This window comes from Mustela putorius, unplaced genomic scaffold (genome assembly GCF_011764305.1).
Source record: "Mustela putorius furo isolate JIRA1106 unplaced genomic scaffold, ASM1176430v1.1 tig00003853_pilon_pilon_pilon, whole genome shotgun sequence".
Lineage (NCBI taxonomy): Eukaryota > Metazoa > Chordata > Mammalia > Carnivora > Mustelidae > Mustela > Mustela putorius.
The window spans coordinates 43,598,704-43,620,457 of NW_025422005.1; the positions used below are offsets into that span (position 1 = coordinate 43,598,704).

A 21,754-nucleotide genomic window follows, 5' to 3' on the forward strand; every position below is an offset into this window, starting at 1 on the left:
ATTTCCATCACTACGAAGTAAAGCCCCCTACCATTTAAGAAGTCTCTCCCCTGTCCTCCCATCCCCAGTCCCTGGCAAGCACCAGTCTGCTTTGTCTGTACTGGAGACTTCACATAAACCGAACCATGCAATGGGTGACCTTTTGTGTTGGGCTTGTTTCACTCAGGATGATGTTTCTGAAATTCAGCCATGTTTTACGTATGGCTGCTTTGTTCCTTCTCATGTCTGACTAACGTTCCATTGTATGTAAGACCACAGTGGGCTTATCCATTTATTCACCAATGGACGTTTGGACCGTTTCCCCTTTTTGGCTATGGTGAGTAGTGCTGTCGTGAACATGGGTGCGGCTTAATTTGTAGAGTCCTTGTTTTCCGTTCCTTTGGGTCTCTACCTAGGAATGGAGTTGCAAAGTCCACCAGCATTTCCGTGCTCAGCTTTCTGAGGACCTGACAAACTGTTTTTCCATAGTGGCTCCAACATCTTCTATCCCCGCCCGCAGCAGCATACCATGTTCTCCAGACCCTTGCTGACACTTGTATTGTCCATGATTTTGCTTTAGGCATTCTAGTGGGTTGCTGTCTTTTAGAATCCTTACTGTGAGCTCGGGTTCTTTTCTTTCTTTCTTTATTTTTTAATTTTTATTTATTTATTTTTTTAAATCACAAGTAGGCAGAGAAGCAGGCAGAGAGAGAGAGGAGGAAGCAGGCTCCCAGCTGAGCAGAGAGCCCGATGTGGGGCTCGATCCCAGGACCCCGGGATCATGACCTGAGCCGAAGGCAGCGGCTCAACCCACTGAGCCACCCAGGCGCCTCGAGCTCGGGTTCTTTTATGTATCTTTTAGACAGATGAGGAAACTGAGTCATGGAGAGGTAAAATAACTTTTTCCAAGGTCTTCTGGGAAGGACGAGCTGGTAAAAGTTCCATTTATGTTTACATAAGACAACTAAACTGAAAATGTCCTGTGAGACTCTGCTTCTGAAGGATGGATGGGGCTACCCGGAGGAAAGCTTGTCCTTACCTCAGAGTTTCTCTTATGCCCTGTATCCCTTCTCCCTTCCTCATAGGGCAGGACTAGAAGGCCAAAGGCCTTCCCTTCCCCCTCTTTCATGCTGGGAGAGCGTAAGAGCTGGCTGTCAGAAGTGCCTGGTCAGCCCACGCCAGACTGTGAGCCCTGGACAGAGACTCAAGGTCGTGGCCTCTGTTCTCGTTGGTCACTGACTGGCTGTGTGACTTGGAGTCATTTGTTTCCTGCATCTTCCCCAGCTCCAAGGTATCTGAGTAGGCTCAGCAGTAAAATGGGTAGAATAACAATGCCTCACAGAGCAGATGTAAAAGTTACTGAGATAATCCGTAGGAAATGTCCTAGCAAAGAACTCCATACATAGCAGGTGTTCCCTAAAGGTCGACCCGAGTGAATGGCACATAGGAGGTGCTTCCTACAAAATACTGGCTTAATTTTCTACCTGTCCCACCCCAGAATCTTGACAAATGTCAAGTGCCAACAGGGCCTGTAGCCAGAAGTAAAACGAGGATGTTTGCAGAGGGCACCAGGGACCATTATTTATCCTATAGAATGCAGGTGTGATCTGATGTAACGTGATCATCAGAAACCTACGGAACAGGAACAGCCCACCGGTGCCCTTCTCCCAGCCCTTAGGCTGGCTTCCTGGAGGAGAGCTCTTTCTTTTTATCTCTGAGTTTGGTACCCACTGCTACCCTTTCCCGCCTTGTTTCGTCTGCTGGGAACCTCAAGACAAATTTGCAGTACTCCACGGCAGACAGACTTTTTGAGCAACTGAGTTCCTAACATAATCCTCTCTTCCCTTGTTTGGTTCCCCAGCTTTGTTTGCATTTTGGCTCAGGGTGCCTGTGGGGTCTGTGTGCTGTGGCAGTGCAGGCTGCCTCAGAGCCTTTTTTGGGAGGGAGGTAGGGAGTAGGCTTGAAGGGAAATTTGGGAGGTTGACACATGCTCCGGCTTTGCTGGTGGGGAAACTGTCAGGAGGACACCCTGGTTCCTCGGAGAGGCTGGATTCCCCCTTTGTGGGGACAGGCCATCTAGTTTGGACAGCTTCCTTTCTCTGCTCAGAGTGGACTGGCTCAGACAATCAGGTCTTTCATGTGGCCTGGCCAGTGGCTCCTAGAGTGGCCCAAATGTGCTCCTCCATGCCTGACCGCCCACCGCCCCTAGGCCCGATTTCTTATCCCCACCCCCTCAGGAAATGGGGAGGGAGGAACAGGGCCTTTGCAGTCTCCTATCCAGGTGGAATTTTTGTTCCACTGTCACTAGTTTGAATTCTCACAGAACCTCTCAAAGGGGCTCACAACCTTGTCCCCTCACTGGGTTGCCCTGAAGTTCTGGTGAACCCAGGTCAGAAAGTATCACACTCAATGTGAACTATGTTTGGGTCTCTCCCGGCTCTATTTCTGTAGAAAGCCCAAACTCAGCTTTAAATTGCTAACATTAAGTGCTCTATCAATGTTCACCCTAGGATGGGTGTGTTCTAAGAGCCTCAAACACTCACTCTTGTTTAATTTCATCTCTACAATGACACTTAGAGGTAGGTCTTATAATAATCCCATTCTTACAGATGGGAAAACTGAGGCCCACAGAGGTTGAGCAGCCTGCCCAAGGTCACACGAGTTAGTTGTGGAACTGGACTCGAAACCAGGGCAGGCTGACACCCAAGGCCTGTGTATAGACAGCCTCATGTCATGATGGGTCGGCTGAGAGGTCACGTGAGGCTGCTCCTTCTTGCCAGGACAGGTGGGTCTCCTCTGCTGTAGGCCTGTTGTTCCAGATGGTTCTTGAAGGCACTGAGATCTATCCGCTGGCTGGTCTCCTTTCCTGGCTCATCACTGTGGGCCACACTCTTCTCCAGGAGTCTTCTGTGGTTCCTGGAGACTCCTGGGCTCCTCTCCACCTGACTCCATAGTGCCTCCCACCTGCTTCCTTTGGCCCCATAGGTCACGTCCCCCAAGCCGCTGTCATTTCACTCCTCCTTTCCGCTGTTCTTATGTCCTTTTTGCCTCGTCTTTGAGCTTCAGCTCTAGGGCCACGCCATCTCTCACGTTTTCCTTCCTTTTCCTTCTCCATAGGTGTTTATTCGGCACCTGCTCCATGGCAGGCCTGAGTCTGTCCCTGTCCTGTGTGAATGCCTGTCTGATGGGGGAGGTAGCTCACAAAACAGTGACCACACTGCTTGGTTAGGGCTGTGATAGAGGCAGCAGAGGGTGTGGGGCCAGGGAGGCCCTAACTCTCTCTGGGGAAGCGGTGGTGGGAGCTTGAAGTGGGTAGAGGAAGGGCTCACCTAGCACATAGGGCAGATGAAGGGATCCTAGGCAGAAGCAGCCCCCCCATGGTGGGGGGATGGAGCTGGGTGAGAGTGGTGCTCTGAGGACGGATGTGCGGCCTGGAGCTTATGAGAGCAGCTGCAGGAGCCACAGAGTGGGGCCTCGATTCTGAGTAGTAGGGAGCCATTGAGGAGTCTTGAGCAGGGGAGGTATCTGGTCAGGCTTGCTCTTCAGAAAGGCCTGTACCGTCCTAAGAATGAAGTCCCACAGTGGAGGGAGTTATAAAGACTGGGCCTAGTGTCCCTGCAAGGCAGGGTACGGAAAGTTACGGTTGTTGTTTTGGTGGATTTGCTGTTGGGAAAGGTGTGCCTGGTGCTGGAAGCTAGAAGAAGGTGGAGAGCATGGAGGCCTGTGGACAGGAACAGTCTAGTGAGCTAGCAGTGCCTAGTGGGGGCCCGAGTTGTCACGGTAAAGGGAGCGCCTGAGAGTTTAGGGGGGTGGGTCCCTGGGACATGGGACTTGGAAGAGAGAGGAAGTCAAGGTTAAGTCTGTTGGTGTGGGGTTGCTGTAACAGGAGGGCTCATCCTGGTTCCCTGGTGTGACCCAGGGCCAGCCTCTCTCTCTGTGTGCGTCAGTCTCCTTAGCTCTGAGGGGACTGGGTGAAATGGCCCCTCCTGACCTGGCCCAGCAGGTCTGTGACATGGCTGTGGCCCAGGAAGAAGGACACAGAGCCCATGGTGTAGCCAGTCTGGGATGACCAAATCTGGCCAGGTCTGCTGTGGTCTGGGGCCAGTGTAGGCACATCTGCCATCCGAGAGGGCACGTCTCTGACCCCCAGATGCCCTTCCCACCTTCACAGCGGGCTCTGCCCTCCCTGTCAGCTGTCTTGGCTCAGCCTGGCCTGGATGCTCCAGGCCCTGACTCCATCTGGGGCCTCTGCTCTCCCCGTGACTGGCCCTGGGAGGGGTGGCCTGGCTCTGGGGCCCCATTGGCTGAACCTTGTCTGGGCCGCACACGCCCCTGCCTCCCAGGCTGGCTGCCTGCCCACCTTGGGGTAGGAGGCGGGCCAGCCTGGCCTGCCATGACGTGGGCAAGACTGCCTTGAGCCAAGGAAGGAGTTGGAGTCCGAGAGGCCATGCCTGGGGGCAGTGGCGCTGCTCTGTCCCTTCACTCATGCTCCAGCCCCGGGGCTCTGTGCCCTTCTCCTGGACGAGAGCAGGGGATGGCCACCATGGGTCTTGTCCCTCAGTTTGCCTAAGAGCTCAGCCCTGCTCCAAGGAGCACGAGGTTGCCTGTCTGACAGAGTGACAGGACCTCCCAGCTTTCTCAACAGAAATGTCAGCTGGGCCTGCAAGAGCCCTGCAGGGGTGGAGTCTGATCCTGGAAGCAGGACTGGGGCTGCCTTAGGAATTGGCAGTCTTCCCCTGCCCCTGCCTGCCCAGTGAGTGACCGATGAAGCTCAGGAGGGGCGGGGACGTGCTCAGAATCACCAAGCACTGGAGGGCCAGAGCTAGGATTTGAACTCAAGTCTGTCTCTGCTCGTCCCTCCACAAACCTTTGATGAGGTCCTACCGTGTGCCAGGCCCTTCTAAGCATGAGCAGTAGAGTAGGGGCTTTTCAGAGGGAACAGACCAGTTTATCTTTGTTCTCTCAATGTTTGGTCCAGGGTACAGGGGAAGTGCTCGGTGAATGAATGAATGAACAAATAAGGCAAAGATTCTGCCTCCTCCGGGCCTGTAGAATCTAAGGTGAGGGGAGTGACTCCTTTTCATGGAACAGGAAATAGGAAGCTGGTGGTGGGAGTGGAGACTGACCGGGTGAGAAGCAGAGAGAGGACTGGAACTCAGGTGTCCCACTTGCTGGTCTACTGCTGTTTCCATCCTCACTTTCCACATCTGTAAAATGGGGTCAATAGTTCTCGTGCTCTGCCTTCCTTGTGAGGACCTGATGAGGTGGTAATGCAAAAATCGATTTGTGAAGCAGGGACATTGTGTGTCGGGCTTCCTGTGTGCATGCCTGGAACTGCCCAGAAATCCCACCGGGTCTGCTCCCTTTCTTCTGACCACCTACCCTTTACATCTTGCATCCCCCATTTCCCTAGCATGCTCTGTGGCTTCTTTCTGGAAAGTTCTGCCCAGAACCTCTGTCATGGGACGGGTTTGGGGAAAGTACAGGGGACTGGAGTCTGCCTGCCTCCTCCCTCTGCCATCTCCCACACCCAGAAAGGCAACCGCGCAGCCGCATCTATGCAGGCCTGCAGTGCACAACAGGCCGGAAGTGCCTTGGCAGTGGTTACCATGGTGATGGGTCCTGCTGCTTGGCCACCATAGTGGCCTGCCAGATGCCGGCAGGAGCCCGCAATCCTGGCAGCCTGGCACCCTGCAGGCCTCTTCCCAGGCTGAGCGATCCTGGGGCTGCCCTCACTCTCTCCTTGACATGGAGCATGGTACCTCAAACTGGGGGCTCTCTGGAATGCGCTGCCTCTCCAGGGACCCAGAAGCTGTTCTAGGTCAGATATGCCTGGTTCGAATCCCAGTTCTGCTGCTTGGGGGGTCCACAACCTTGAATGAGTCACCTTGGTGTGTTTTGAATTTATTGAATTGGCTGTGGGAGCCTCGTGGGGGAAATTATCCAAGGAGGACAGACCCCAGCACAGAGAGCTGTCCTTGCCCCTCTCTGGGGCTGTGGCAGGGTCAGTGTTGGGGCGTGGCACTGGGCCTTCTCAGCCCCAGGAGCAGCCAGTGCAGTGTGGTGGTAGGACCTCAGGCTCTGTGGCCAGACCTTGGGTCACAGCTGTGCTCCCCGCTTCCTGGAGCCCTACCTGCAGACTGAGGGTAGCAATGAACCCACCTCAGGGGTTTGTCGTGTGGCTTCAGTGGAATTTGTACAGGCCAAGTGCTTAGCGGAGTATTTGATGCCTAGTAAATGTGATAGAAATGTTCGCTGCTACTGTTACCCCAGCCACAAGAGCTGGGACTTGGGTCATTTCTCTCACACAGGCAGGGGTGCTCAGCTCTCACTCACAGCCTGTTAGGGAGAATAGGCCAGAGAGCTAGGAGGCCCCCTTCCTCATCCCAGCCCATCCAAGGCACCGCCCTGTACGCCCCATCCTTTCTGCCTGGGGACAGACAAGCCAGGCCCTGGGTAGAAACTCCACCTCCAGTTCATGAGTCTGAGGCCTTCCTCGGCGGCTCCTCCAGCTGGCAGCTGCGGCAGGCTTGGCCTGGATCGGACAGCTGGTCGGTGGTGGCCTGGAGCCCTCCCGGTCAGGAAAGCCAAGTGCTAGGGACAGACGAACACCCAGCGAAGGTGCCGCCTCTGAGGTCATCTGGAGAACGAGGGAGCCCGAGGAAGGGCGCGCTGGGGGAGATGTAGGAGCTGCTTCTGGGAACACTTTATTGGGAACAGAGGCCTCCCTGTGTGGAGAGGGGGGACCTTTCAAGAATGAAGATCAGTCTGAGGAAGAACTTTAGCCAACTGGCCCTCCAGCAGACGGGAGGACTGAACTTCCCTCCTCCTCCCTCAGGTTCAGCCAGGGTCCTGCTAACACGGAGTTGGTGGCCAGAGGGAAACTGGGCAGAAATGGCATCCAGTGAGCGCCCTGGGCTCTGAGAGCCTAGGCTGGAGGGGGGTGGCCACTGCTAGAGTTGGGGGCTGGTGGGAGGTGGCCCCTGGGGTGTCTCTGCTCCCCCTATGGCACTCAGGTCTTGGGACGGTGGGCCTGGGAGAGCCTGCAGCAAGCTGACCTTTCTGTCCCCACTGTTTCCCAGGGCATCGCCTCTGTATTCTCGAACCGCACATCCCGGAAGTCCTCCTCTCGCGCGGAGACCGCCGGGGCCATGGGGGACAGCGGGGAGTACAGGAACCCCACGGAGGTGCAGATGAGCCAGCTGGTGCTGCCTTGCCACACCAACCAGCGTGGCGAGCTGAGTGTCGGGCAGCTGCTCAAATGGATCGACACCACCGCCTGCCTGTCCGGTGAGGCTCTGCCGGGCACAGGTGTCCTCCCGCGGGCAGCCCCCGCCACCTAGACGAGAGGTCCCCATGATCAGAGATGGTCACCGTCTCCTCTGAGCACCGCCTTCGTTCCTCATCCTGCTCTTTGCTCATGCTGTTCCACCTGTCTGCAATGCCCCTTCCCAGTTCTCAATGCTCAGCCCGGGCCCACCCACTGCCCCCAATGTGCGCGCAGCTCTGAGGGCTGACCTGCACCCTTGGGTCTCTGCTCCAACAGAGGGCCACCTCCAGTGGGGCTGCTTCAGACTGGCCTGAGGGTGCCATGAGCTCCCTGCCCTGTAGCACGGCTTGATGGGGGCTGGGCAAGGCAGAGTTGGGCACTGACCCCGCCCTGGGGGCAGGGGAGGGATTCTGGGGGGACTAACGTGGCCACGAGCATAGTCCCGAGGGTGAGAATGACTCAGACAAGGAAATGCTGCTGATGTCCACGGCAGAGGCGTGGCTCCTGGGAGAGCTGGGAAGTAGAATAGCCCAGGCTGACGACTCAGTCATTGAACAGCTGCTCACTGGGGGTCTCCCCTGGGCCACCTGCGGGTCAGGCACCATTCCCGGACCGGGGCCCAGTAGTGAACGAGAGGGACAGAACTCCTGGGGCCCTAAAGTTTCAGTCTCACAGCAGGGAGAGATGCCAGACAGATGATCAACAAACAGGGTTGGGGGTAGTGAGTGAGGTGGAGAAAGTAGAGGAAGGTGGGGGTGTGGACCAGGAGGCACAGCCTCAGCTCGCGACACCTGACATTTGCTCAGAGGCCTGGTGACATGGGGACGCTGCTAATGTATGGTTTTCTTCTGATGCCAGCCGAGAGGCACGCTGGCTGCCCGTGCGTCACCGCTTCCATGGACGATATCTATTTTGAGCACACCATTAGGTAAGTGGCCCCACCTGCTTCTTGGTCCTCTTGGTCTGCCCACCACGAAGCTAGGGTCCCTCCCCCATCTCCCCACCTGGTCGGCCTGTGAGCTGCATAGAACCCTGGAACCCAACTCGACTGACCAAGGGCCTTTGTGGAGCAGGTACAGACCTGTCTGCGGGGGCTCTGGGAGACCCATGGACTGGAGCTGGCCAGCTTCTGGGTGCCGTGGGGTGGATTCCCGCAGCCAGGTTTGCAGTTGGATGTTGCTGAGGCAGCATTGTGGGGTGCTGTGTGACTCTGGGAAAGTCAGTCTCTTTCTCTGGGCCTCAGTTTTCTTATCTGCCAAATGGAAGGGATTAGACTTAATTGGTGCATGTCCTTTGGAACTTGGACATTGTCTGTGGGCCATTGGTCACTGTATTGTAGAAAGGTTTCTAGGAAAGTTCCCCCGGCAAAGCCTGAATCAGAAACTTGGACCATTCAGCCTCTGCTCACATACCCCCAGGAACAAGGAGTTTATTACCAAACAGTTTTTTGTTTTGTGGTTGCTTTCTAAAATGTCTGTACTAGTTTCAAAACTCTTCATCATCCTGTGCTGAGCTTTGCCTCCAATTAGCTTTGCTGGGACTCATGGAGCATTCCAAGCCCTTGGCCCAGGACAGGCCACAGGGGCTGCACACAGTGTTCTGGCCTTCAGGCCTGCTCCTAAACTCACTGTCAGAGCCTAGGACAGCAGATGCCAAGGGCTGATTCAGAGCTTTCTGGGTACCCAGCATGTTGTGGTTAAGGAGGAAATTTGGTCAGTCCCTGTCTTTATTTATTTGGTCCTTTGTCACCACTTGCACCTGTTCTGGACCAAGGCCCATGCTGGGTTTGTTATGCAAAGTCAACTAGAGCATAGGCCCTGTGCCCCAGGAGGTCCTGTTTGTTGGGAGGCAGATGTAGAAACATAATTTCAATTCAAAGGGGTACATGCCTTGCTAATAATGATCTCTCACATATGGGAGCTTTGTAACACTTTTATTTTGATTTTTGATTTGCAAAGAAGTTGTATCTCAGAAGATCATATGGAGAGTTCCTACATATCTCACTCCCAGTTCTGCTGTTACTAGCATTTTAATTAGTACAGCACCTTTGTCACTGTGAATGAACTAATATTGAGGCATTATTTGTAATACCTTTTTAAAAAAATATTTTATTTATTTATTTAATAGACAGAGATCACAAGTAGGCAGAGAGGCAGAGAGAGGAGGAAGCAGGCTCCCTGCTGAGCAGAGAGCTGACGCGTGGCTTGATCCCAGGACCTGGGATCATGACCTGAGCTGAAGGCAGAGGCTTTAACCCACTGAGCTACTCAGGCGCCCCCCACCCCCCCATATTTTAAAGATTTTATTTATTTATTTGACAGACAGAGATCACAAGTAAGCAGAGAGGCAGCAGAAAGAAATGGAAAAGCAGGCTCCCTGCTGAGCAGAGAGCCTGATGTGGGACTTGATCCCAGGATCCTGGGATCATGACCTGAGCTGAAGGCAGAGGCTTTAATCCACTGAGCCACCCAGGTGCCCCTGTAATACCTTTTTAATATATTATTCATTTAATCCACGGAACAATGCTACAAGGTTCTGGCTATTAGTATCCTCATTTTACAGATGAAGAAACTGAGGTACAGAGAGGTGAAATAACTTGCTGAAGGTCATACAGATAGCAGAGGACCCCGGAGCCCCAGAGCTCTTGTCCTTAACGAAGAGGTCACATTTCCTATATGTCTGGGGGTGAGTGTGATGGCATAAAAGGTAGACAAAGGGGCCTTCCTGGAAGAGGTGTTCAAGCTGGCTTCAATACCATCAACACCATATGTAGTACCCCTCTAAAAGCCAGGGGAGCGGTGTCTGGGCCAGTTCTAAGTCTCTGCTGTCAACACAGTTTTTGTCACCCTGAGGAGCTAGGGAGGAGAGGACTGGGGGTAGGGAGTGGCCATGTGTGATGGATGGACCTGCTGCAGGACTCAGAGACTCAAGGTGAGTCTGGGCCAAGGAGGGTGTGGGTGGAAGGGGAAGCCAGAAAAGATCCTGGGAAGGAGGGCCAGCTAGGGATGGGTCTGGAGCAAGGCTGGTGACCAGGAAAGGCCTAGCTGCCCCTGAGGAAACCTGCAGAAGGTTTTTTTTTTGGTTTATTTTTGTTTTTGACCTTTAAAGATATTTCAAAATGTATCTCTCAGTGATAAGAACTCCTTTTAAACATAACCTCAACATCATTGCTACACCTAAACAAAACTAGCAGTAATGTCTCACGAACATCAAATATCTGGTCAGTATGCAGGAGCCCACACCATCTCCTGATTTTGTTTTTATTTTGATTTACAGTGATTTTTGTTGTTCAAGTCAAGATTCAGATAAGGTTGCAGTTGGTTGCTGTGTTCTCTTAAGTCTTTTTTATCTATAGGGGCTTCCCCTCCCCCAGCATCCTGCCCCCTCACCATCTCTCTCCTTTTTCCCTCAGAATTTATTTGTAGAGGAGACCTGGTTCTTTGCCCTCTCAAGTTCTCCACCATCTGGGTTCTGCTGTTAGCATCACTGCGGTGTCATTTAATATGTTCTTCTGTCCCCCACCAGTAAATTGGGTCCTGAAGGGCTTGCACAGGGCTCAGACTGTGGGAGTTGCCTCTGTGGGATGTGAAGTACACCCAGAGGCTGGAGGGGGCCCCTTAGGAGGCTGGGCAGTGACCCCGGGGAAGGAGCCAGTTTTGGCCTGAGCTGCGGGATGGAAGAGTGTCAGGAGGGATGAGAAACTCCGGAGTTCAAAGGGGTGTCTGCCTGGCTTTGGGGAAAGCTAGTGAGAAGGAGGGTAGTGGGAAGAGTGGGATGGGAGGGAGAGGAGGAGGGGGAAGAAGAGGAAGAGGGGGAAGAGGAGGAGGAGGAAGAGGGAGAAGAGGAAGAGAAGGAGGGGGAGGAAGAGAAGAGACACAAATACCTCTTCAGCACCACAGAAAGTAGACTGTCATTTTATTTTAAGGATCACGGAAGTTTTTTCTTAATTTCTTATGAAAACTTCCAAGACTCTAGAAAACTTGAATAGTGCAATGATCACCACCAGTGAGATTCAAGAATTAACTTTTTTTTTCTCAATATGCTTTATCTATATATGGAAAATAGATACACATATTTCTCTCTCTCTTTTCTCAAGTATTTGAAACTAAGTTACAGACATCATGACACCTCTTCCCTCCACGTGTCAGCACGTATCTCCTAGAAATGACAGTCCTTCCATGCCTATTAGGACTGAGGGCAAAATAAACAGAAATGGACAAGTCCTTGGCAAATGTGAGCTTCTATTATTTATGGAGCTCGTACTGTGGGGCTAGGCTTGGCACTGGCTCTGTCACATCCCCTCTCACTTGACCCTCATTTTGGTATTTGACAGACAAAGAGCTAGGCTCAGAGACACAAAGCAACTCATCCAAGGTCACACAGCTCCGTAGTGTGACAGTCATGCCAGAGCTGGACTGGAACCAGGCACCTGTGACTCTTCTCACTGTGGCCACTGCTGCCCCTTGAAAGGCAGGCCTGTTGGAAGGGACCCGGCCTAGCTTTGGGGAGGAGGCTGTGCATTCGATGAAGATATTCGCACAGTCCTCTCTAGGTTTGTGAGCCAAGGCACAGAGAGATGAAAGGACTTGCTCAAGGATGAAAGGACTTCCTCCTCCTCATCCCAGTCCCTGTCTGGCTCCTCCTCCTTGTCTTTCAGAGGGGCACCCTCAGCTGCCTCCAGTTAGATACACAGAGTGGGTGAGGTGGCTCCTGTAGGGATTCTGACTGTTTATCTGGACATGGGAATTATTCCAGAGGGACAGGCTGCAGCTGGAAAGAGTGGGGCCCCTGTAGTCCACAGAACCCTGGCCCTGTAGCCCACAAAACCCTGCAGCTGGAAAGAGTGGGGCCCCCGTAATCCAGAGAACCCTGGCTCTGCTATATTTTAGCTGGGTGATCTTGGGCAGATAGCTTGCCCTCTCTGATGTTCAGTGCCCCTAAACCTACCTGTCAAGTTTATTTGGAGGCTCTAATGAGGCAATGCACGGTGCTGGGCACAGAGTAGGCATCTTTTAAACGTTCCCATTTTTCTTTTCACCCTCTTGTTTATAGTCCCTTGAACTTAGTAGGCATTCAATAGATGTGGAATGCATTAATTCAGTAGGCCACTATTTTTGGAGGACCGACCCTGTGCCGTGTGCTAGGCTTCAAATGGTCAAGGGGGAGCAAGACAGATGTGATCCTGGCCCCGGTGGAACTTAAGGATTGTGGGGGAGACAGAGGCCCATCTGTTAGAAAGAGTGTCGGAGAGTGAAACTTCTTGAGTGACAGAGGGGTGGGGCAGGGGCCCCCAAGGAGGGGACTGTTGAGCCACAAGCCAAGAGAAGCTCTAGCATTCACGGGATAAGGGGAGATGAATGAAGTCATTCCACTTCTTTCAGCCTCCACCTTCCCACCTGTATAGTGAGATGCTGACACTATCTTGCCAGCTTGCTTTGAGGACTCAGTGATATTGCTGATGTGACCATGGTCTGTAAGCCATGACATTGCCTTGCTGGGTCCCCTCAGCAGAGGCCCTGCAAGTATCCAGGAGTTCTCTTCCTTTCCTCTCTCCCCTCTGGAAGGCCCACCTCCTGCTTTTCTCTCCCCAGTGTCGGACAAGTGGTGAATATCAAGGCCAAGGTGAACCGGGCCTTCAACTCCAGCATGGAGGTGTGTGGGGTGGTTGCTGCCTGGCGGTGGGTAGGTGGGTGGCTGGGGTTTCTACCTCTTCTCCCTTCTCAGCCCCCTGGGCACACTCACACTCATGGGGCCCTGGTGGAGGCAGTAGGTTTCTGAAACAGCTGGCAGGGTTGGGAGGATCCTAAGGCTCTTCCTGTCTGATACCTAATAACACAGAAGGGAAATCTGAGGCCCACGGAGGGGAAGAGACTTGCCTCAGGTCACCAGGTCACATAAATTCCAACCTGAGACTTGACTTTCAGCCTCCTAGGTCTTTACAACTCCCCTCAGACCCTGTTCAGCAGCCAGGTAGTCATGGGAAAGTGGGGAAGACAGCCACCAGGCCTGACCCTGGAGGCAGCAGGGCTGCAGCAGGGGAAGCCCTGGACTTCATTGCATTAGCTTACCTCTTGCAGCCTCTGTTTTCCCATCTGTGAAATGGGAGCACGATTCCTATGCTGTGGGGTTCTTAAGTGAGTTCTGTGAGCTCTGGGGGAGAGACTGTCTTTTCCACCTGTGGACAGCAGGTCTGGGCAGCTTCCCTTAGCCAGGACACTGGTTACTGAGGGGTCACTGAGGACAGAGTCCTGACTGCCTCTGGGTACCCCCGGACACCCCCCAGATGCCTGTCTTTTCACTGTAGGCAAGATTTTACCACTTTAAGTGCTTTCCTAGATACAGTCTCATTTTCATTCTCTCCTAGGTATGCTCACTCCCATTTCTGTCATTCATTCATTCATTCACTCATTCATTCATATTTTAAGTAGGCTCCATGCCCAACGTGGGGCTTGAACTCACAACCCTGGGAGTAAGAGTCTCATGCTCTACCAACTGAGCCAGCCAGGCACCTTGTGCTCACTCCCATTTTATAGATGAGGAAACCAAGGACCAGAGGACAGAAATGACTTGCCCAAGGCTTTCCAGGGATCCAGGAGTAGAAGCAGAACCTATCTCAGGTTTCTGGCTTCCAAGACTCAGTAGGTGATACAGGAATGCAAGGCCGGGCCTGGGCCATCGAGTTGTGGAGCCTCAGGGTGGGAGCTCCATTTCCCCCCTCCTCACTCCTCCCGCCTTTTCTTCCCTTCCAGGTGGGCATCCAGGTGGCCTCTGAGGACCTGTGCTCTGAGAAGCAATGGACCGTGTGCAAGGCCTTGGCCACCTTTGTGGCCCACCGGGAGCTCTCCAAGGTAGGGCGCTACACCTGGGTGCTTGTCGTGGCAGGCTGGGACTGGGGCTGTGAGGCTGGGGGTTGGCAGAGGCATGGAGGAAGGGGCACTTCAGGGAATTCACAGAGGAAGCTCCCTGCAGCTGTGGCCAGACCCCAGGCATCTTCCCTCGCTCCTCTTCCCCACCTCTCCCTGTGCGTCTCATGTGGGAGTCTTCAGATCTCACCATTCCCTTACGTGTGCTATAGGACCTTCCACCCCCTGCATCCTCTGTGCCTTTGCCCAAGAAAGGGGACTGGGGACATTTGCAGGATGAAAGTGACAGATCAGCCAGCGTGAAGACAGGAGGACAGCGACAGAGAGGGGACAATGACTTGTAACAATCTAGCAGCAGCCCCAGGTGTGCGATGGGGCACAGCCCTTCCTGCTGCTTCAGGAGACCTGTCCTGAGCATCGCCCCTGCTGTCCCCCACCCACAGGTGAAGCTGAAGCAGACTACGCCACGCACAGAGGAGGAGAAAACAGAGCACAGTGTGGCTGCCGAGCGCCGGCGCATGCGGCTGCTGTACGCGGACACCATGAAGGACCTTCTGGCCAACTGCGTCATTCAGGACGGTGAGCAGCCGGGGGGGCGGAGTGCAGCTGGCATCCTGCATGCCCTCCTCTGTCTTCAGCCCCCACTGGGCAAAGGGAGGAAGAGAGGCTCCTTGGGATGTCTACTCACTGGCCTGATGGCCCTTTTGTCTCAAGGTCTCCTTCAGGGAAAGGCGTGTTTGGGCATCTTGTTCAGTTCCCAGGAGCCATGAGGATAGAATTAGGATGTGAGGAACCCTTTGTTAACCACGGACTGTATTTGGATCTTAGGTTTAGGGGTGTTTGGGAAGGTACTACTGAGCGTGGCTGAAGACTATAGGATTTTTTAAAAAGCATATCTGTCTATCCATCCATCTATCTGTCTATATGCTTTATATATATATAAATATATGCACGCACATATATATACACATATAGATATATATACACACATACATAAATAATATAGATGTAGATATACATATAGAATAAAAAGCAAGACTCTCTCCTACCCAGAACCTGGGTCCCCTCCAGTTACTCATTTTGGGGCACCTTTCCAGAAGATTCCCTGCATACTTAAGCATACCATGTATTATTTAGCCCTCTCTTTTTACCCAAAAGGGAACAAACAGTACCTACGGTTCAGTGTCTTACTTCTTTCCCCTTAAGAGTACATCTTGGAGATTGTTCTATACTATCACACAAAGATCTCTGTGGAGTGGTAGGATTTTGACAGATGGAGAGACAAGGAAAGGTTTTCCTGATGGAGAGCACAGGCTGGGCAAAGGGTTAACCTTGGATTCACTCACTGATCTCCAGAGCAATAGGATGTGGAGTCTTCCTTGCACCCTAGACAAGGCAACTGTAGGACAATTCAAATGTAGTTCAGCATCCCAGAGTGGGAGAGAGCAGGTGCGAGCAGTTGGCCCCATAAAGCAGCGAGAGGGGCTCCCAGTTCCATGTGTCTATGTATGTGGGGTCTGGGGGCTGTGGCTGGGGAGGCCTGGCTCTTCCTACTGTCTTTGAGACCTCCCTAGAGCCATCCATCCACTGCAGCCCTCCCAAACTCCTCTTGTCACGACAGCCCCTCTACCCCAGGGTTAGTCCAGATGCCTTAGTGAGACATCCAGGCCCTGGGCTGGCCATTCAGCTTGACCTGGTGCTGACCTATTATTTGCCCTCGGCTCCATCTAAGCCAAGGCTTCATTGCTTCCTAGGACTGTCCGACCTGTCCTGTCTCCAGATCTCAGCTCAGGCCCCCTTCCACCTCCCCTTGTGCTTGTCTGTGGCATCTCGGAGCAGCCTGCCCGTGAATGGCCACCTCTTTGATGGGCTGTCGCTGACGAGGTCTCTCTTCTTGATTGATGGGAGATGCATGGCTCCCCCTTGGGTTGGAGGGGGGATGTCATATCAGCATCTGCTCCTCTGACCCCCAAGGCCCTGCCCGCCCTTGGGCCTCTCCTACTGAGGATCTCCCGATGCCATTGCCCCTGACGGACAGGGCCTGTCAGGGCAAAGGGAGGGAAGAACTATCCTTCTGAAAGTCTGTCTCCTGAGTTTGGTGCCAAGCTCTCTGGAATCACGATCTCCCTTCATCTTCACAAACCTCGTGGGTTGGGTCTGACATACCCCTTCACCAATGAGGAAACTGAGGGTCAGAGAGGTTCCCTGACTTGTCCAAGTTATGTCCAGGTGTGTCTTCTCTACAGGGGGCAGTGTCCTGCCCCCTGCCCCAGGATGACCTCACCTCCCTCATCCTGAGCCCTCCTGTTCCTCAGCTGAGGCTGGCACTCTTGGTGCTTAGTGGATAGACTCTGGGTGACTGGGAGTGCTGGTGGCAGGGGTCCCTGGGTTTGCCCTGTGGGAGGGTCTGCCCTTGAGAACCTTTCCCCTTCCCACTCCCTCCCTCTGCCCTTCCCCGGTCAGATCTGGAGAGCAGAGACTGCAGCTGCATGGTACCAGCCGAGAAAACCCGTGTGGAAAGCGTGGAGCTGGTCCTGCCCCCCCATGCCAATCACCAAGGCAATACCTTTGGGGGCCAGATCATGGCCTGGATGGAGAACGTGGCCACCATTGCAGCCAGGTGAGGAGAGAGTGCACTGCCTCTGCCTCCCCTCCTTTCTCTCCCTCCTTCCCTTGGCTGGCTCCCTCTGGGGGGAGAAACCCCAGCTTGGAGTTGGCATTCAAGGCTTCGGGAGCTTGGCTGTTCTGTTAGGGGAAACCTAGGGCTTTGAGAGCCAGAGAGGAGTGATTTTTCTGTGAACTGGCCGCCCCCTCCTCCACACAGTACTCATCACCTGCGTGGGAAATGCCACGCCCCTCGCCCAGCCCTAGGGCCTCCTCTTGGCTTGGGTCCTGCCTGCTTTCTTCCAGTATCTTATGCTTGCTGCACCTGAAGCCATCTGCCCTTCCCTGTTCCCATTCTCTGCCTTTGCTCCTGGCCACTTCCTCTCCTTTTGATCTGCTAAAATTCAGGAAGCCTCTTTAACTGTTCCCTTCTCCCTAGAGGTGAGAACAATTCCTTTCTTCTTCTAGAATCTCTGCACTTGTCCGGGGTTTGTTCTCTAAATATGGGGGTATTTTTTTATAGCTATGATAACTGACACTCACTGCCTGACCCTCCTACCTCTAGGGCTTTGTGTTTCTGTTCCCTCTGCGAGGAGTGTGCTCTACCCCAGGGTTAGTCCAGATGTTAGTTAGGTTAGTTAGGTTAGTCTGAATGCCTTAGTGTAGCATCCGGGCCCTGGGCTGGCCATTCAGCTTGACCTGGTGCTGATCTTTTACTTGCCCTCAGCTCCACTTAAGCCAAGACCTCATTGCTTCCTGTGACTGTCCTACCAGTCCTGTCTCATCCTACCTATCTTCTGTCAGGAGTGCCCTCCTCAACCCACACCTTCCTGAGCCAGAGGAATTATTCCTCACCTCTAAAGAGCCTGGCCCACACGGTCCCTCCCCTGTGTTGACCCCCTGGGACCCAGTGCATGTGTGAGAAGATCTCAGAGGAGGGTCACAGCCCAGATAGTCAGGGAACCCTTCCTGGAGAAAGCTCTTCAGCTGGGCCTTGAATGACAAGTAGCTTCGGGTAAGGGGAGGGCTTCTAGATAGTAGAAGCAGCTGGTGCTGGGGTGTAAAGGTTGGGGAACAACGGGGAAGGAATTAGTCCCAAGCCCTGTCCTTTCGTCTTTCACCTCAAGCTCAGCTGCTTGCTAGTGGTGCATAGACCTGAGTGTTCTAAGCTGTGAAATAGGACTTCAGTTCTATTCCCCTGGGCAGAAGCATCCCATGTTGGGTGGGAGTGGGTGGACCAGAGGGCAGTGCATGTGGGCTGTGTCTGTGGCTGGGGGCAGGGGGAAAGGCTGGCCCAGGCCTGTGGCTGAAGCACTGGGGCATTTGTCCTGTCTCCCCAACCCCTGCTTCCTCCAGCCGGCTGTGCCGTGCCCACCCTACGTTGAAGGCCATTGAGATGTTCCACTTCCGGGGCCCCTCCCAGGTTGGGGACCGACTGGTGCTCAAGGCCATCGTGAACAACGCCTTCAAGCATAGGTAAGGAGTGGAACCAGGGCCCCCTGGGATTGAGGGCTCTTTTGGACCTAGTCGCAAAGCTGCCAGTGCCACAGATAAAAGGCCCATGAAGTCTAAAGCCTGCCCAGCAGCAGGGCACCCTCACCATGACCGAGATGCAGCTCTGCTATTCCCTGCTCTGGGCTCTCCAGCCCTGTGGCTCCTGGGGTCTCCAATCATACCCTATGCTCCGTGTGTCTCTGTCTCTCTTCCTGGCTCCTGCCTCTGGGCTGTGCTCACATCATAGGGTCCTCTCTTGCCAGTGTTCTGCCGTTTATCAAGTCTTTCCCTACCTTTCTCCTAAAACAACAATTCCTTCCCAGAGTCCTTAATTTGGAATGAATCAGATACTTTTGAGAAAGCTGACTTTAAATATGTATCTTTGATGATTTCAAAGATCATAATGGAGTTGTTAAAAGTGAGGGAACAATGGAACACCTGGGTGGCTCAGTCCACTAAGCATCTGTCTTCAGCTCAGGTCATGATCCAGGGTCCTGGGATCGAGCTCCACATCAGGCTTCCTGCTCAGGGGGGAGTCTGCTTCTCCCTTTCCCTCTGCCCTTCCGCATTCATGCTCTCTGTCCCTCAAATAAATAAATAAAGTCTTAAAAAAAAAAAAAGTGAGGGAGCCAGGCTCCCTGGGTTTAAGTTTGGCTTACCTTTTATTGGCTGTGTGGCTTTAGAAAAGTTATTCAACATCCCTGAGTTTCAGTTTTTTTTTTTTTCTTTTTAACAATTGTGCTGTTTGTTTGTTTGTTTGTTTATTCATTTATTTCAGGGAGAGAGAGAGCCTGCAGAACAGGGTTGGAGGGGGTAGGTTGGGGGTGGGGTCTGGGGAGGACCAGAGGCAGACGGAGAAAGAATCACAAGCAGGCTCTGTGCTCAGTGTTCAGTCCCACACGGGAAACCACCCCATGATCCTGAGATCATGACCTGAGCAGAAATCAAGAGTCAGATGCTCACCCATCTGAGCAACCCAGGTGCCCCACTTTAGCTTCAGTTCTTTGGCCTGTGAAATGGGGCTCAGCACGACGACATCACAGTTGTGAGGGTTCAGTACTTACTGAGTTCAGTCTTACTGGCACATTGACAGAGGAACCGTGCTGGGCAGCATTATTATTACTGTTCTGGCCATTGCTCACGGTCTGACCCACACAGCTGTGGCGGGGGAGGGGTGGTGGAGGGATCAGGGGGTTGGGGGTGGGGAGGTGGGGTGGTGAGCCCTGAACTAGCAACTGCAAGTCCGGCCCAGCTTCCCTTCCTGGCTGCTGTGGGACCTTGGCCCAGTGACTGTCCTGTCCTAGGTGCTGGTTCACCCTCTGCATAACATCCACATGCTGGGATCATCAAGCTTCCTGAGAGTGGGGCGCAGGGGTGGCTGCTTTTCATAATCCACAAAACAGCCATGAGTGAGCTGTCGGGAGCATGGCTGTTAGGGCCCTCGTGAAGATGTGTGTAGGGGACATTATTTCCAAGTAGGAAAAAGTACTCACGTCCTTCCAGAATCCTTTGCAGTTTACATGGCATGTTTTATATACATGATATGTATGTATCTATGTATATGTATGTACGTGTTATATACATTTATTCCATTACATAGTATATATACATAGACATGTACATACATGTATGTATATACTTGCTCAGTGCCCTGTTCCCCAGCTGTTAGCACATGAGTACATGGACCAAACCAGTGTATTCCTTTCTGGGGCCCCAGTGACTAGCCTAGGGCCAGGCCTATAGTAGGTGCTCTGTAAACAGGATGGAAGGGAACAGTTCTGGGTTTCCTACCGGAGGGATTCTGATCTGGGCCGCTGGGAGAGCCACAGGAGTGTGTGTGTGCACACGTGCACGTGTGTGTGTTGGGGAGGGGGCATGGGCTCAGAAAGGTGGGTCCAGCATGGAAGCAGCCGTCCTTCCCCTTCAGCATGGAGGTGGGCGTGTGCGTGGAGGCTTACCGCCAGGAGGCTGAGAGCCATCGGCGGCACATCAACAGTGCCTTCATGACCTTCGTGGTCCTGGACGCGGATGACCAGCCTCGGACACTGCCCTGGATTCGGCCCCAGCCGGGGGTGAGTGCCACTCTCCCCACCACCAGTTCCCTTCCCCTCCCTCTCTGCCCAGGGGTGGTAGGGCCTGCTAGCCCCTGATGCAGCGGGGGAGTGATGGGCTCAGCCCTGCCCCTCTGTGGGGGCACAGCCAGCTGCGTTGCCCCGTGACCCGCAGAGAAGCTCCTTGTGCAAGGCAGGAGCCCTGGTCTGCCTGCAAGAACAGGGCGCCGTGGGTAGGCCTAGCTCAGCTAGGTGTTAGCAGGCATTCAGCGAGCCTGCATAGTCAGAGGAGTGCTGGCTTTGGGGTCAGATGTGGGTTGGAAGCCCCCTCTGCCGTGTTCTAGCAGGCACCCTCTGTCAGTTTCTGTCTCCACCCATACAGCAGGTGTGTCTGCACTCCTGCCTTCTGGGGATGTGGGGGGTATATGAGGGGCGCTGAGGCCCATAGGTACTCAGTAAATGGTGACCATTATGAGGAGGTGACAGGAGAGCAAGAAGCATAGAGACCAGAGTCAGGGGCTTGGGTTCAAAGCCCGTCTCTTAAAAAATGCTGTCTTGGATCACCTGGAGCTTCCTTCTGGGGATGCAGAGGGGTGACCTTGGAGAGGCATTCCCTCTCTCCAGGATGGTCCTCCACCCTGTCTACCTCACAGGGCCAAACATTGGCTGTGAAAGACCCCCACTCCGCAGCTGGGCTTCTGCGGGGGAGGGGAAGAGGAGGAGTGGTGACTAGATCAGAGGCGCTCTCAGCCTGGGCCAGTAACGCTCATGAGTGGGGAGACACCAGAAGCAGTGGTTAAGAGGCTGGACTCCAGGTCAGGCTGTCAGGGTTCCATTCCTGGCCCTACTCCTTACATCTACAACCTAGGGTAAGCCACCCACCTTTCTGTGCCTCAGTTTCCTCCTCTGTAAAATGAGGGTAAGATGAATCCCAACTTGAGAGGGCTGTGGCAAGGCTTGACATCTGCATGGAAGGCGCTTCAGAAGCATGCCGGGTAGCAGTAGGTGCCCAGGAAGCGTGGGTTCTTACTAGCACCGTCTGTGCCCTTTGCGATCTCCTTGCGGAGAGGAGGATGTTGAGGCCCAGTGAGCGCAGGTGGTGCTCCCAGAGTCATTCAGAGAGTCTGGGGGAAGCAGAGGCTGAAGTTCAGAGACTCGGCCCTTTCCTGTCCAGGTTGCTTTGCCTTGGGCTGCCCCCGTGAGACCTGAGCTCCACGTCAGGGCTGCAGGGCCTCCTTGGGCCTTGGGCGGGGGCAACCATAATGTGGGCGCAGGAGCCGGGAGGAGGGCACAAGCTGCTCGTCTAGCCCGCAGCACAGTCTGTCCCTGCGTCTCTCTCCAGGATGGCGAGCGGCGCTATCGAGAGGCTAGTGCCAGGAAGAAGATCCGGCTGGACAGGTGAGTGCGGGTGGTGGGAAGGGACACGGGTTCAGGGCTGTCCACCTGCTCCGCGGGCCCCAGGGACTGGCATTTCTTCAGTGCCACCCCTGTGC

At 53.9% G+C, this 21,754-nt stretch overlaps 1 protein-coding gene and 1 non-coding gene across 7 annotated transcripts in view; one reads left to right on the top strand and one right to left on the bottom strand.

Moving 5' to 3' along the window:
- ACOT11 (acyl-CoA thioesterase 11) overlaps positions 1–21,754 on the top strand; it is a 54,853-nt gene that overhangs the window by 20,087 nt on the left and 13,012 nt on the right. For all 6 annotated transcript variants that reach the window (XM_045064580.1, XM_045064578.1, XM_045064583.1 and 3 more), the window contains exons 2-10: positions 7,062–7,269; positions 8,108–8,177; positions 12,841–12,901; positions 13,999–14,097; positions 14,556–14,691; positions 16,576–16,732; positions 18,073–18,192; positions 20,138–20,282; positions 21,604–21,659. In XM_045064580.1, coding sequence (XP_044920515.1) covers positions 7,131–7,269; positions 8,108–8,177; positions 12,841–12,901; positions 13,999–14,097; positions 14,556–14,691; positions 16,576–16,732; positions 18,073–18,192; positions 20,138–20,282; positions 21,604–21,659 — 983 coding nt within the window. In that variant the 5' untranslated portion in view covers positions 7,062–7,130. The remainder of the gene's footprint in view (positions 1–7,061; positions 7,270–8,107; positions 8,178–12,840; positions 12,902–13,998; positions 14,098–14,555; positions 14,692–16,575; positions 16,733–18,072; positions 18,193–20,137; positions 20,283–21,603; positions 21,660–21,754) is intronic.
- TRNAK-CUU lies at positions 13,684–13,756 on the bottom strand. The gene has a single exon. It is a non-coding gene; the product is annotated as a tRNA-Lys (tRNA).